General features: G+C 38.3%; 1 protein-coding gene across 1 annotated transcript in view; it reads right to left on the bottom strand.

Annotated features, from left to right (window-relative positions):
* LOC108523656 (probable phospholipid-transporting ATPase IM) overlaps nt 1-16,413 on the bottom strand; it is a 261,994-nt gene that overhangs the window by 184,111 nt on the left and 61,470 nt on the right. Inside the window, 1 exon segment of the mRNA XM_017864379.1 lies at nt 11,666-11,727. Within this exon segment, the coding sequence (XP_017719868.1) occupies nt 11,666-11,727 (62 nt within the window).

Here is a 16,413-nt window from a genome sequence, read left to right as displayed (position 1 = left end):
TTATCTTAGATGATAATGGAAGTTAAAGATACACCAAGTTCTATGTGCCATTTAAAACTCTGTTCTTTCTCTTCTCAAAAAAAAAATAGGTTTATGCATCTTTTCTCAGTTGTTATTGGGAGGAGATCCAGAATTTCTTTTGAAAAAACAAACAAACAAACAAACTCAAACCTCAATCACAAAGGCCTCAGAGATGTTAGAACATTAATTTTAAAAATGTAAAGTTTTCTTAGGATCTTAAAATCTGAAAGTTAAAAGAGACAAAAATATTATAGTGAAGAAATTTGGTTTCATTCAGAGCTCAAAGGTTGTCTCTACCAAACCAAACAAATGTTTTAACAGCATTTGTTGACTATTTCTTATCAATTTTTCCTCCCAGCAAATTTTTACTACAGGGGCATTTTGCTTTACACTTCCTGACATGATTTCAATGGGTTAATTTCTTCCATGCATTTTTAATTGGTGTCGGTAGTAAATTAAGAAAACTTGGAAGAGTACAAACAAAACATAGAAATCGCCCTTGATCTTGCTACCCAGATCAGAGTTAACTACAATTAATTTGTGGGTGCATTTTATGATTCCCTCTCCTCCATCTTTGCTTCCTCCTCTTCTTTTTTCTCTCTGCTTCTCCACACAATATTCCTTTTTCAAAAATAATTGAGATTATTTTATACGACATCCTACTGTCATGGTTGAATAGTACAAAGGTATTTGCAACAGAATCTGTGAATATGATCTTAGTTGGAAAAAGGCTCTTAGCAGACATAATTAAATTAAAGATCTTGAGGTAAGATCATCCTGGATTAGGGTGGACTCTAAACCCAACCACAAGTGTCTTTATGAGAGATGAGAAGGAAAGAAGAGACACAGAAAAGAAGCTTATGTGCAGGTGGAGGCAGAGATTGGAATTACATAGCCACAAGCCAAGGAATGCTTAAAGCTATCAGAAGCTAGGAGAGAGGCCTGGAACAGATTCTCCCTTAGAGTCTCCAGAGGGTTTACAGCCTTGCTAACACTTTAATTTTGGACTTCTTGCCTGAAGAACTGCAAGAGAATAAAGTTCTGCTGGGTTTTTTTGTTACTTTTTTGTTTGTTTGTTTTTGGGTTTTTTTGTTTTTTTGTTTTTTTGTTTTACATGGAGTCTTGCTCTGTTGCCAGGCTGGAGTGCAGTGGCGTGATCTCGGCTCACTGCAACCTCCACCTCCTGGGTTCAAGTGATTCTCTTGCCTCAGCCTCCCGAGTAGCTGGGACTACAGGTGCGCGCCACCAAGCCTGGCTAATTTTTTGTATTTTAGTAGAGACGGTGTTTCACCGTGTTGGCCAGGATGGTCTCGATCTCCTGACCTCACGATCCACCTGCCTCAGCCTCCCAAAGTGCTGGGATTACAGGCGTGAGCCACCGTGCCCGGTCAAAGTTGTTTTAAAGCAGTTGGTTCGTGATGGTTTGTTTTTAAGCCACATGGTTTGTGGTGACATGTTATAGCAGCCCTAGAAGACTAATATTCACTTGTTTTTAGTTTTTACTTGAGAGGGTCTATGTTTGTTCATTTGTTCATTCTTTCACTCAGTAGACACTTATTCTCTGCCTACTCTGTGTCAGGCAGAATGCTATTAAGTTGGTGCAAAAGTAAAAGTGATTCCATAATTACTTTTGCACCAACCTACAATATGCTGAGGATACAGAGTTTAATAAGATATGTTTTCCCCAAATATAATGCAATCATATGTATATGGTACAGGATAGGTTTATCTGTAGAATTGCCAGGATACTCTCACATTTTGTTGTTTTTACTTCTGGGTAATGTGCAGAGCAAAATGACTCATCTCATTAGGAATGTACAGCTCTCAAAAGTTCTTGTCAGTATACAGGCTCTGTAGATGAAACAATGCTGGGTGGTAGAAAACCTTGGTAGGTTTTGGGAACCTGGTTGGGAATGGTGCTTTGAAGCTGTAACTCAGGAGCACTGGAACGTTTTTAAACTTGACCAGTTTTCTAAAACACTGAGATCTATTTCCTTATTCCATGTTAGGCACTTTCTAATTCTCTCTACTTACTGATCTTTGATAAGAATTAGATGTGCAATACTGGAAGGAAAAGGAAAAGATAGAGGTAGACAGCATAGAAAGTAAGAGTAATGATGTCTAAATTAGATTTAAGGACTCAAACGGACTTGGGAAATTTGGTTTACTGTAAAAAGTAACATCATCAGCAACATATGGAAAGAAGACTCTGGCAGTGGCATTGTGGAAGAGCTATGAGATGAGGAAGACTGGGAAATATAATTGAGAGTGATACTGAATATTGAAGAAGGAGGGTAATGGATTCTAATGATGGAGAAAGAATAGATTTTCAAGATGTGAAGAAAGTTGATGGTATTTTCTAATGGAGAATATGGTAAGTCCTCACTTAACATTGCTGATAGGTTCTTGGAAACTGTGACTTTAAGTGAAACAACATACAGCAGGTCTTCAAATAACATTGTTGAGTTCAAAGTCTTTTATTACAGTATAGGTGAGAAAAAACTTGATTTTGTTACATTTCATTACACTTAAAGTCATAGTTTTCGAGAACCTATCCATGACGTTAAGTGAGAACTTACTGTCTATGGTGCAGTAAAGTATATTTTCCATAATCTCAGCATTCCTTCACAATAAACACTAACTGGATTTTAAATTTGCTTAATGTCCAGTGTTCAGTCCAGTATGATGGAGTTGCAGGGGGAAAGAAGAAAAGTTAAGTATTGAGAAGTGGATTTGAGTTTGGAGACGGCTTCATGGAGGAGAGCACACAAACAGCAGTGGAGATTTAAGAGGCTCTGTTGGTAACAGGGGACGAATTTCATTCCGATAATCCAGTTGGCTCAGTGTCAATCAGCATGTGCTAGGGCTTCCTCAGGGATATGATAGAGGTTTTATAGGAGCATTGAGAGTAGCAGCAGGGATTCATGGTTTTCATCCATCCATCCATCCACCTACCCATCCATCCCATATTTAAGAAACACTTCTGAGTACCAGCCACTGTGCTAGGTGCTATGGACACATGGACTATTAGGACCCATGTCACTGCCCTCAAGGAGTCTGGGGTCTAGGGGAAGAGATGAACAAATAAACAGACTCTTATTTGACAGCAATAGGTGCAAGGAAGCATGAGGTACTCCAGGTGCACTGGGTGCTCTGGGTGTACACATATGGGGTGGGGATGGCTAATACCAGTTTTGGGAGGCTGGTGGCGGGGATATCATTGTCTCAGAATAACCTTTGATAGAACTGGCCCCCCAGCAAAGGTCTGTCATTGAAGAGCTAATTGATTGGTGCCCCAGACACCGAGAGGGGAGAATAGAGCCAGCTACACTGAGCACAGAATGGGGGAAGGAGACATTAAAAAGGTCAAAAACTGAGGAGGAGAACTTTGATGAAGAAAAATGTTGAAACAGGATTTCATGTTGCTGGCTAAGGAGTATATGAAATAAAGCTCCTCAAGTTTCTCCCCCACAGATTCTTCAGTCAACTCTACCTTGCCCTCTAAGCCTTTTATGGGAGAGGGCTCTTTGAAGGAGCTTTAAGATGAGAAAAAGAGAACAGCTAACATCTGGGTCACATAAACTTTAAAAAGAAATTAAGAGATGCCACTGAAAACCCATGTGCAGAGTTTTGAAAGTGTTATAATTCCCTGTTATGTCAAGATGCACCTCATTTGGGGAAATAGTCACCATTTAGAAATTCAATCCTTAAAAATTGTATTCATGCAATATAATAACTGATTACAGTAGAAAATCATTTAAAAGAACTACAATAATGTCACGGCTCACATACAGAAACCAGCCCATTGGCAAAGGAACCCTTCCATCTGCAAAGCTGAGAACCAGAAACTGCCCAAGAAATGATCAGTCCAAGACTTGAGAAACTGAAATTAACTTATTGAAGGCAAAATTGTTTTTGAAGCAGTATTACTGTATGTTGAATATTAATTTTTAAACCACTTCACTGAGTTCAAAAAGCACTGAGACCACTCTTGTTAGCTTGCTTCTGAACTCACTGTTATGGGTGTCACTGTTACACCCACAAAAGTGTGTTTTATTAATACTGTTTTTAAAAAAAGAATCAAGTTTTTCTGCTCAAAATCTCCTTTCAAATCTGCAAGTCTGTGCCTATAGACCCAAAATACCTTTCCCCTAGCCCCAGTGGTACCCTCATAATGTATACATAATCTGGGTGGGCTGGAGATAAAAGACTCAGGCAGTTGGTCCTGTGCCCTGTGTTTAACCACTCTAATTTTAAGCCCACAATTGAGATGGAATAACTCAATCGAGGGTACATTAATTATCCCATGTGATCAACAAGATCTCACTCTCCCCCTTACAAGACGCACACACACACAAAATGTGTGTCAGCTGCAAATACACTGAGTTCAATGACCTTTGGGTTTTCTTGTTGCAGGTGCTCAAATAGAAAAAGTAAGAGAATATTTAATAAGAGTAATAATTCACTCTTACCCAAGACTGACACACTGGATAAAATCCACCAGAAGGCAATATCATATACATCCACCCCCCTACCACCACCTTCCTGGGTACGTTGTTTCCAAGAATATAGTAACAAATTATAAATCTCTTGACCATAGGTCTACATGCCTCTAACCGGGAAGTACAAGGAAAGTGGGAATAGGTCCTTCCTAGCTGCCTGAAGGATCTGCTAGCCACCCCTCTGAATCAATACCCAAATTTGCTATCAAGATGCTACAGACCAGAACTACTACTTTATATACTTTTCTTTTAAATGCTATATAGTTAATTATTATAATATAAAACATATTCAAATTGTTTTCAATTGTTACTGTTTGGGGATTTACATGTATTATGCTTTTTTGATTCAACAAATGTTTATTTTTTAAAATTTTACTTTAAGTTCTGGGATATGTGTGCAGGTTTGTTACATAGGTAGACATGTGCCATGGTGATTTGCTGCAGCTATCAACTCGTTATCTAGCTTTTAAGCCCGCATGCATTAGATATTTGTCCTACATGCTCTCCGGCCCCTTGCCCCCCACCCACCGCCCCCCGTTCAAACAGGCCCTGGTGTGTGATGTTTCCCCTCCTATGTATCAGTGTTCTCATTTTGTTTCAACTCCCACTTATGAGTGAGAAACACGTGGTGTGTTTGGTTTTCTGTTCCTGTGTTTAGTTTGCTGGAGAATGATGGGCTTCCAGCTTCCATCCAGTCCCTCAAAGGACATGGAACTCATTCTTTCTTATGGGCTGCATAGTATTCCATGGTGTATATGTTGCCAATATTTTCTTTATCCAATCTATCATTGATGGGCATTTGGGTTGGTTCCAAGTTTTTGCTACTGTAAATAGTGCTGCAACAAACATACGTGTGCATGTGTCTTTAGGGTAGAATGACTTATAATATTTTGGGTAAATATCCAGTAATGGAATTGCTGGGTCAAATGGTATTTCTGGCTTTAGATCAAGAAAGATACATAAATTATATTTTAAAATTGAAAACAAACTAAACACCAAACAGAGAAATGGTATGTGAATTGTGAGATATGCATTGGATAGAATGTTATGTAGCCCTAAAAATCATATGTATAAAGAAATAAGAAATCATAATGATATGATGTAAAGTAAAAGCAGAAAGATAAAAATGTAAATACATAATTATAAGAAATCTTGGCATAGAAAAAAAGAGAGGAAATATAAGAAAATAGTAACAACAATTATTTTGGATAGTGGAAGAATGAAAGTTATTTTCTTCCTTCCACTTTTTCTTGTTTTCTAAATTTCTCTTAATGAATATATGCTGCTTTTATAAAGGAAAAAAATCTACACCAAAGAAAAAATGAAACAGAATTTTAAATCCTAATATCCAATGGGAGTCATCACTCAATTAAACTAGAAAAGTTGATTAAACAAGTTGTTCCTATTGAAAGAGTATGTTTGTTCATGTAATTATGCAGCTTCTGGAAATACCAGACTTGGTAAGTGCAGAGACAATACTCTGCAGTAGTAAAAGAAAGCTCCTTCCTTTCCCCATAATACACACAGTTTCCAAAAATGAATAAGATTGATGGAAACAGGCCTATGAGAGCTTCAGAGATTTAAGCAAAGTTTATCAATGTGCAGGAAAGTATAAAGTAGAATGCTGCACAAAAAGCTTAGAGTCAAGTACAATTTAAAATCTAAAAGTGTCAGGGAAATATCCCGACTAAATGAAGGGTAATTGCACTGAAGCAGCTGATCTCAGACTGTTCTAATGCAAAATGTTAAGTTTAGAAGACGTTGGAGAAGTAAAAACGTTAAGAAGTGATACGGACTCTATTTGTTAATAATGACACAAAGTTATACATGATATAAATGATGAATTGATGGGTGCTGACGAGTTGATGGGTGCAGTACACCAACATGGCATAAGTATACATATGTAACAAACCTGCACGTTATGCACATGTACCCTAGAACTTAAAGTATAATAAAAAATAAAATAAATAAAATAAAATAATAATAAAAAAATTAAAAAAAAAAAATAATGACACAAAGAAGGGGTGGTAGCACCCTGGAAGAATGAACAGAGAATCCTCGGCTTTTAAAATATTTATTATGTGAAAACTGTGCTTACCATTTTATTTTATTTTTTAATAATTTTAACTTTTGTTTTAGATTCAGGGGATACATATGCAGGATTGTTACACGGGAAAATTGTGTGATGCTGAGGTTTAGGATACAAATGATCCTACCACTCAGGTAGTGAGCATAGTACTTGATAGGTAGTTTTCCAATCCCTGTCCTGCTCCCCTTCTCCCTTCTCCAGTAGTTCATAATGTTTATTGTCCCCATCTTTATATCCATGTGTACTCAATAACTAGCCCCCAGTTATAAGTGAGAACATGTGGTATTTGGTTTTCTGTTCCTGTGTTAATTTACTTAGGATAATACCCTCCAGCAGCATCCATGTTGCTGCAGAGAACATGATTTTGTTCTTCTTTATGGCTATGTAGTATTCCACGGTGTATATATACCACATTTTCTTCATCCAGTCCATTATTGATGGGCATTTAGGAAGATTCCATGTCTTTGCTATTTTTAGATTAAAAAACAAACAAAACAAACGCCCAGGCTGGAGTGCAAATGGCATGATCTCGGCCCACTGCAACCTCCCCCTCCGGGTTCAAATGATTCTCCTGCCTCATCCTCCTGGGTAGCTGGGATTACCGGTGCCTGACACCATGCCCAGCTTATTTTTGTATTTTTGGTAGAGACGGGGTTTCACCATGTTGGTCAGGCTGGTCTCGAACTCTGACCTCAGGTTATCCACCTTCTCAGCCTCCCAAAGTTCTGGGATTACAGGCATGAGCCACCACACCTGGCCATTGAGTGTCCTTTAAATCAGACATAAGATATAAGTATAAACAGACAGATATGGGTAAAGACAGGGCTTCAATTAGAGGCTGTCAAACGTGTCTGTACATTAGACTCATCTTGGAAACTTTAACACCAAGGCCTCATCTCCAAGACCGTTGTTTAATTGCTCTGGGCTGTAAATGGGATGTGCGTATTTTTTAACTCCCCCAAGTGATTCTAATATGATGTCCAGTTTGAGAAGCATGGGATTAGGTGACCTCTGCAGGAACTTTCAGGATCCCTCTCACTTGCCCCTTACCTGTCCAGTTGCTCCCATGGTAGCCAGGAATAGTTAGCATGACTTGAGGAAACATCCTCTTATGAAACATTTAAGTATGTATTGGTACTCGCAGACTTGCCAACAGTATCTTGTAGCCTAGGGCTGAGAATGTGCACTTCTTGTGCAGCAGTCACGTTAACTTCCACAATAAGGAATCATGCCACCGCTACTTACTTTTAAAACAAAAGTCATCAAAAGTTTTTACCAAAAGCTAAAAGAACACCCATTTCTTAAGCACTTTCACATATTACAAGTTTGCAAAGGCAGAAGATTTGTCCTGATTTGAAAGGAATAGAGTAAGAAAACAAAAAACATGAAATTGTAAAGGAAGGTTAAAAGGGAAGGGTTTCACTTCCATAATTACATCGTGGCTGAGGTTTACATTATAAGTCACTTGGTGCTAAGAATGTTAATAAGTAATGCTCCAGGCACTGAAAGTGTGGATATATATGTGTATTTACATATGTATATTAACATATAGGTAAGCTACATATATATTACATAATGATGTTTATATTTCTATGATTATATACAAATTATATATTTTATATTCTATTATTATATTCTATGATTATATATTATATTCAAACATAAAATAAATAGAGAAGACTTGATCAGACCACGAAGTCCACACTTGACACATTGCATCATGAATGGATAGAACTCTAATGTAGATTCTTACCTGCCATGAAACCCTGGTCTAGTCATCCCTTCAGGGCCTTAATCTCCTCATCTTTAAAACTGGGGCACTATTACCCACACCTTAGGGTTTTATGAGACTTAAGCGTAGGAGCATTGGGGCCCACACATAGTAGTTGCTCAATAAACATGTTGAATCTGAATGTAGCCACCCACCTTCCTGGCTCCTGATCACAGAAGAAGGGGTACCTGAAACCCGGAAGGAAAATCAACTGCCCAAAGTCACACAGTAATCACTTACAAAGACCCAGATTTCCTGACTGCTACTTTCATCCCACTTTCTTCCCTTTAGGGTCCTCCTCACCAAAGCCGACTATGCCCTGCCTCCTTCCAAGACATGCCAATGGCTCCTGCCCTACTTTGAAGACCTTAAGTCCAAGACCTTCTGCCGGGAACACACAAGCGAAGCCACGAGCACCTGGCAGTGCCCAACCCAATGTGACACCCACCCCAGTAATACCTGGACTCCCAAGGCCCTGATCCCCTCCAGCCATTTTACTTTATTCCCACAGATGCCAAGGATAGGGCCAAAACACTTTTTAAATATTTTCTCTTAATATTGCCATGGGCTTAATTATGCATTAACTACTATCTTATACCTGCTTCCCTGGAAGCAGATCCTGAGATGAGTACCCACATGCAAGTGGTTCGTTAAGAAAGTATTTCTAGGAGAAACTGGGAAGGGAGATGAGAAGCGACACAGGAAAGGGAAAGAAACCAAGCAAGAACATGATTGCAGCCAAGTCCTGTCCTCAGCCCAAGCTCGAGGGGCACTCAGGAGTGCAAATTACACCTCAGAGTTGGTCCAACCTGAGGCAGGGGAGCTGCTGTTTCATGTGCCTGCCCCAATCGGTCACTGGGTCCAACATCCCAAGGGCCATGCCATGAAGAAAGTGGCAGGTGCAAGCTCTTAGAAGTAATGTACTTGGGTGCTTGGGGATGAGCACAGGAAGACAGGCAGATCTGGGCAGAACCCCAACAGTATCCTCCATAATCACCAACTCCACAGGACTCAACACTCCTTGTACTAGCTCAGAGCTAAGCCCATTTGATTTCCCCAATATCTCAAAATCCAAAAAGTGAAAAGCCAGTCTCCATAGCCTGAGCACATTCTACAGAAACCACTATCCTATGCACTGGAATTGGCTAATGATGGGATTTAGCAAAATTTAACAGAACAAGCCCGTCTTGTAAGTTGCCCTCTCTGCAAGGACACTTGTTACAGCTTAGTTTGAAAATTCAACAGATACTGTGGTAGGCTCAGGGGACACAAACACCATCAAAAGAGAGGACCCCTACCCTAGAGGAGCTCAAGGTTGTGGGTAATCTCTCAAATGGACATTTTTGCCTGATTTTTCACTGAATCCTAAAAAATACTCCGTTCCATTCTCAATTCAACTTTACAGGATCAGCAACAATGCTTTTCAAAACATCACACCATATTGAGTTATAAAGACATACTATCTCACAAGGAATTAACAAAAAGCTAAATAAAACCACAAGAAAGTACACTAACACTATTTCAAATGATAATGATAACGATAGCCCCCATGTATGGGAGACATATAGTCATCAAATTTCTGAATATTTAAGTTACTGGATTAATCTCATGGCCTCCAAATAGAGGCCCCAACATCTATCACAATCCTGGTATTTTGACTGGTAATTTGAGAGACAATAAAAGATATGCTAGAGTTATTAGTTCAAATTCGCTATGTAAGTGTATTTACTTTCAACACACTTTATATGAGATGAGACTTCAAAGTAATGAGACTGATGATTAGATGTTCCTTGGGAAAGGAACGTATTAACATCAGATCTAATACCCAGTCAGAACTTTCAGACTTGAGAAAGTCAAGACACGCAGCAGTACTACCCAAAACCACACACACTCTGTCCTATAAAGAGCCTTTTAAAGAAGTAACAAGACTACATGGAGAATGCTAACAACACACAAGACCAAGGCCAAGCATTTTACAGAACTCCTTTAACCTTCACAGCAACTCCATCCATGGGAGAGAACCCATTATAACCCCACCTTACAGAGGAGAAATCCAATGCTTACAGAGATTAAAAACTTTCCCAAGACCACAGAATTATTCAGAGTAGGACAAAACTCATACTTAAGTTTCTCAGTGCAAAATGCATACTTTTAACACCACACTGTGGTGGCAACGATTCAAAACCCATTAACATGGAATTGAACCATTGGGGTCCAAGCACCTTTATGGCTTATCCATGTCACACCAGGATCACACTTTCCAAGGCTCTGTCTCTAAAACTATGGTTTTAGATTAAGATCATTTTTCTTCACTGTCCTTTTTACATCATTTTCTGAAACAAGTCAAAAGAAAAACTGTAGATATTCATTATGTAATTAGTAATCAATCAATATTTTAGTTATAGAGATTACTTCAATATCACCATGGATTGCCTAGGCTACCTAGCCCCTCTTGATATCTTTAGCATTTTCCCTCACATATGGCTAATTCATTTTATGATTTTCTCTTTAAAAATTACATTCTTCACAGTGTACAAATGATTCAAAATCACTGCCTGATGTGATTGACTGTCAGATTTAAGTACATCATTAAAATTTACTTTGCCACATGTTATCATTAGCAAAAAAATAAGGAGGTGGACAGCGAAAAAGAGAGTAAGAAATTATGGAAAGAAGTTTTAAAACTACCTCTGCTAAGTTTTCTGGAGGTGTTTTTGCTGTCATTTGTGTGTAAACACATGTGTTTTAAAGCATTTCTGATTCTAGTACTGTTCCCAAAATACTTTTCTTCATTGATGGATGAATATAAAAGCAATGAAAAATTTGTACTATGGTAGGTGGCCCATCTAAATTCCACTATCAAGTGAATACAAAATTCTTATCACTATCACTTGATACAGTAACATGTCAGAAGTCTCTCTACAATATTCCCCAGAAATTACCAAATTAAATAATTCACATACTCATGAAACATCTACCACATACAAAACCCCATATGCACCAATTCTAAATAGTATTGGATCTAGAAATCGAAAGTGACAAAGATGTGCCTGTGTTCCACAAAAGGTACTCCAAAAGAATCTGAAGTCAAAGTTGAGTGGGTAGCAGAAGCATTTGTTAAACATAAAAGAAAGCCATGAAGATAAAATGGAATTAAAGTTCAATTTTTAATAAAGGGCAAAAAGAATCATATATCTAATTAAAAGAGAATGTCACCAATTGTCAAGAGCTGTTTCAGGGTCCTAGAAGTTTTCAGAATAACCCAAAGAACGTATGTCTTACTTGCTGTCGATGAGCACTTCAGACTGCCGATTATTCACTTGATTATCACTCTTGTGGCGAAACTGAAAAATCAAAGTGTTTGTGAGAAAACACATTACAAGGTACTTTGTCAGACCAAATAAGCACACTGGCAATACTCTGAGTACATCCATTTAAACAGTGCTGCCATTGGTCTAAGATGACACTGTTTGGGCTTACTGTGAACCCAGCTCTACATGTTCTAAATCTAAATCAAAACCCTTCTCACTACATTACACTCTGGATGTCACCAATGAAACAACAAGGCTAGCCACGTACTCTTCCAATCTCCGCACATGTTTAGTTGCTTCTAAGAAGACAATATGCTCTCTACTATACCTTACAGTCCCAGAGAAAACCATGTATTAATTTTGATGTCTTTAACAAGGAATGGGGCTTCCATTTCTCTCCCATGTGTACTCAATGCTTTATTAGAACATCATTCTTTCTGTTTTATGGATTTCTTTGAAGTCAAGAAATTATTGGTAACAACATGAATTTTTATTCTCCAGAAATTCTAATTGTTAACAGTGATCTTATGAAGTACTGAGCATTTAAAACAAAAATTAGAATCCAATACTGAAACACATTTGGTGCAGATTTGTGATTTATGTCCAAATGGCTGTATTTCTTATTGTATACTCCAGTAATGTAAGTATCTTATATAGCTTGAAAGAATCTATTAAGAGCTTTCTACTATGCTCATAAATTAGGAGTCATTCAGGTAAGTCTTTCTATGTAAAATGTCATGATCAGGTAGTAGCAGTAGGCTATAAGAGAAACAAAGGTAATATAGAGAAAATGGTAATACCATTAGTAATAGGCTATAATACAGTTATTTCAGCAAATTAGCCTACATGCACAGATGAATGGGGTAGTCTGTTCAGGAGACAGAAACTTTGATTTCATAGATTTTAATCATCAGAATGTTTTCTTTTTTTCTTAAATACAAAATGTTGTGTCAAAATCACAAAATATGAAATGCTTCAACCAGCTCTTTTCCTTTTCCTACAGCATTCCCAAATCCATTCCAATCTTTCTATTATGCTATGCCCAGTGCAAACTCAGAATGGCAGGTATAAGTTAATAGATATTACCAGTAAAAATAAGAAAGCAAAGTTATTTAGCATTTGTTAACATAAAAATAGTTTATAATATTGGTAAAGGAGTAAATTAAGTCACGTCGCCCATTGACATGAACGCTTCTTTCTACCAGTAGAACAATAGAAATGGAAACATTATTTGATCTGAGTGCATAATTTGGAGGGGTTGCTGAATATTCTCTCCTCCACCATATCTACATGGCATTCTTCTCCACTCTGCCCTGTGCCATGAAAAGCTGGGCTCTGTGGTCGTTGCCCTCTGACTTCTGGTAAGATTTGGCCAACAGACTGTACTGGCAGAAGATTTGAGGGTCAGAGAAGAGTGAAATGAGGGAATTTATCCCCTGGCTTTCTTCTAGCTGGGTTAGCAATGGCTGCTTCCACAGATAGCCGCAGCTGCTACAAACAGGCCTCAACTACATCTCCATGTCTGGTCACTGCTTCCTTCCTTTGCCTCTTTAGGTCTAGTAGTATTGCTACCCATGTTGTCATAGCTGCTTTTCCTTGCCCACACCATTTGTAAATGATCCCTTCATTATTAAACTCTCCAATCCACCCAATTTCAGGGTGACTTCTGTGTTTTGCCAAGACCCTGACTGGTGAAGGTGTCCAGTTAATGAACTGGCACATAACATCACAAAAGTGAAGGCACATTCAAGCATTAACTGCAATGGAATCAAAAGGAGACTTTTTGTTTAGTCACGTAAACCTCCTAAATTGACCAGCTCAGCATCACAGAAAAAGACCAGTCAGCCCATCCCCCAAAAGCTGAGCAGTTCACTCTCTGGGAGATGCAACCACTTCTACTTCTGCTCACGTTTTACCAAGAGGACTTGATATTGGAGTAGATGGAGCCTGGAAGGATTAGAAATGGTAGTTTAAAGCCCAGCCTGACTCTTATTGACAATTTCTCCTCTAGAAATAAATATGAAGTCTTAGAGGGGAACTTCCACAGGAAAGAAAGTGAGTAGAGGGCTACATTCATTGTGTACTCCCTGTGAGCCAGGTTCTATACCTGATGCTTTACCCATATCATCTCATTCTGTCTTCCCAATAGTGCTGGTGTCATTGGTCATGTTATACAGAAAAGGAAAGGTTTGAGAAGTTAAGTCATTTGCCTCGTGTCAAACTGTCAGTACATGGTTAGGTAAGGTGGTAGGGTAGTAAGGTGTCGTTCTCCAAAGCCAATATACTTTCTACTGTACCATTTATTCCTCTATGAAGTGTGACTATAATGAAGACCTTTAAGGCCAATATGTAGGAACTCATACATCTAAATGAGTACCATTTCCCTGAAAAATCAGATAACATGGAAAAACCACACATTTACTCCAAAGATGCCATTGCTCAAATGATTGTTGAAATTTCCTCTCTTAGAATTATCTCTGGAGCTCATAGCCCATTCTTCAGAATGTTCTCTATCCTTTGAGAATTGAGCTCTATGTCCTTTGAAAAGACATAATGAGATGTCTTATGTTTTGAAATAAAAGAAAGCCACTCTTAGAAAGCATGTCTGGTTGATAAGGTTTTTGATTAGGCTGAGAGGGAGCATTTGTTTCCAAAGCTGTGAAGCCATTAAGTCATGAGACTACCTTGTACACTGACCTTCAGAAGACAGTTCTATAAGAAGAGCTCCCAAAGTACCTTGAACAATGGCAACCTCACAGGAATCAGTAAACTCCAGGAACATCCCAAGCTAACCACTTTAATGTGATATTACTCATCAGTGTGGATGGATCCTATGTGTTTGCTCAAAATCCGGGGCCAGGCACAGTGGCTCACACCTGTAATCTCAGGACTTTGGGAGGCCAAGGCAGGCAGATCACAAGGTCAGATTGAGACCATCTTGGCTAACATGGTGAAACCCCATCTCTACTAAAATACAAAAAATTAGCCAGATGCAGTAGTGCGTGCCTATAGTCCCAGCTACTCAGGAGGCTGAGGCAGAAGAATCACTTGAACCCAGGAGGCAGAGATTGCTGTGAGCCAAGACCGCACCACTGCACTCCAGTTTGGGTGACAGAGCGAGACTCCATCTCAAAAAAAAAAACATTAAAAACTTTAAAAAAAAATCCAACATAGTGAAACCCCATCTCTGCTAAAACACAAAAAATTAGTCAGGCGTGGCAGCATATGCCTGTAGTCCCAGCTACTCAGGAGGCTGAAGCAGGAGAATTGCTTGAACCTGCGAGGCGGAAGGTGCAGTGAGCCGAGATCATGCCACTGCACTCCAGCCTGGGTAACAGAGTGAAACTCCGTTTCAAAAAGAAAAAAGAAAAAAAAAAAAAAAAAAAAACTAACCTCAAAGGTTATAGTCAAAATGTGAACCATGAAATAGGCTAGAAATTTCATTAAGAAATGAAGAGTGTATCCTGTGTATTCTTTAAAAAATGATATATGAAGACAAGTACATTATTTGTGTGTATGTGTGCTATTTTAAAATGACTTGCATCAAATTGTTGATTTATCAAAAAATTATACGTAAGATAACTATGAGGAAACATCACATAAACCAACTTGATAAGTACAAATCTTCCCATATGTCTTTACCATACTCAACTACTCTTAGCAGGAGTGGGTTCCCACTTTCTCCATAAGGTCTTCCCTAATTCTCTTTCACACATCCCACCTCTGTTATCAATCTAGCTACTGAAGGTCATCTTCCTTCCTCAAAGAACCAAAGCACTTTGGTTCTTTTAAATTATGAATTTCACACCATTGTTATCTCACATTATTGTTATTCATGTACATGACCCATCTCCCTCTATTGAATGTTAAGCTTTTTTTAACTTCAGTTTCTGTGTCTCTTTCATTTTTGCATTATCCATATAGCTTAGCACAGAGGAGTGTGGTGAGTAAGTGCCAGTGTTCTGAAGCCGGATTGCTTGAGATAGACTATTACAGACTAAAACAACCATGAAAAAGTATGTCTATTAAGCCAATAATAAAGATAAAATGGAATCACCAAAAAAAAATACTCAGTTAATCTAAAAGTAGGCAGAGAAAAATAGAACAAAGAGCCAATGGGGTATATAGAAAGCAACAGCAAGATGATAGATGACCTAACCATAATGATAATTACATTAAACATAAATGGGTTAAATATTCCAATTGAAAGGTAGGGATTTTCAGATTTTATTAAAAATTATTACCCTACTATATATGCTGTCTAAAAGAAAACCATTTTAAAGATACAGATAGGTTAAAAATAGGCAACAGGAAATATAGGTGTGAGCTCAGAGGAGTGACTTGGGCTAGGAATATAAACCTGTAATTCATTGGCTTAGACAGTTATTGAGGGGGCACATGTAATCACTCAGGATGAAAATATAATTTGTCTGGATTTAGAATGTTTGGTTTTCCCAAGACTGTGTTTTGTCTTTGACTGAGAATGACTTCCTTTGGGTTATGCAGACTTTAAAATTCTCTATTGCCTTATACCTGACTTATTTACATTAGTTTCCTGACTTTTGAAGCTACAGTTGACCCTCAAACAACATAAATTTGAACTGCACAGGTCCACTTATACACAGATTTTTTTTTCTCTAAAGGCTACATTGAGTGTGCCTGCTCTCCTGCTTCCCCTTCCTCTGCTTCTGCAACCCCTGAGACAGTAAAACCAATCAC

This window comes from Rhinopithecus bieti, unplaced genomic scaffold, assembly GCF_001698545.2.
Source record: "Rhinopithecus bieti isolate Rb0 unplaced genomic scaffold, ASM169854v2 scaffold_76035, whole genome shotgun sequence".
Classification (NCBI taxonomy): domain Eukaryota; kingdom Metazoa; phylum Chordata; class Mammalia; order Primates; family Cercopithecidae; genus Rhinopithecus; species Rhinopithecus bieti.
This window is presented reverse-complemented; position numbering and strand designations above follow the sequence as displayed.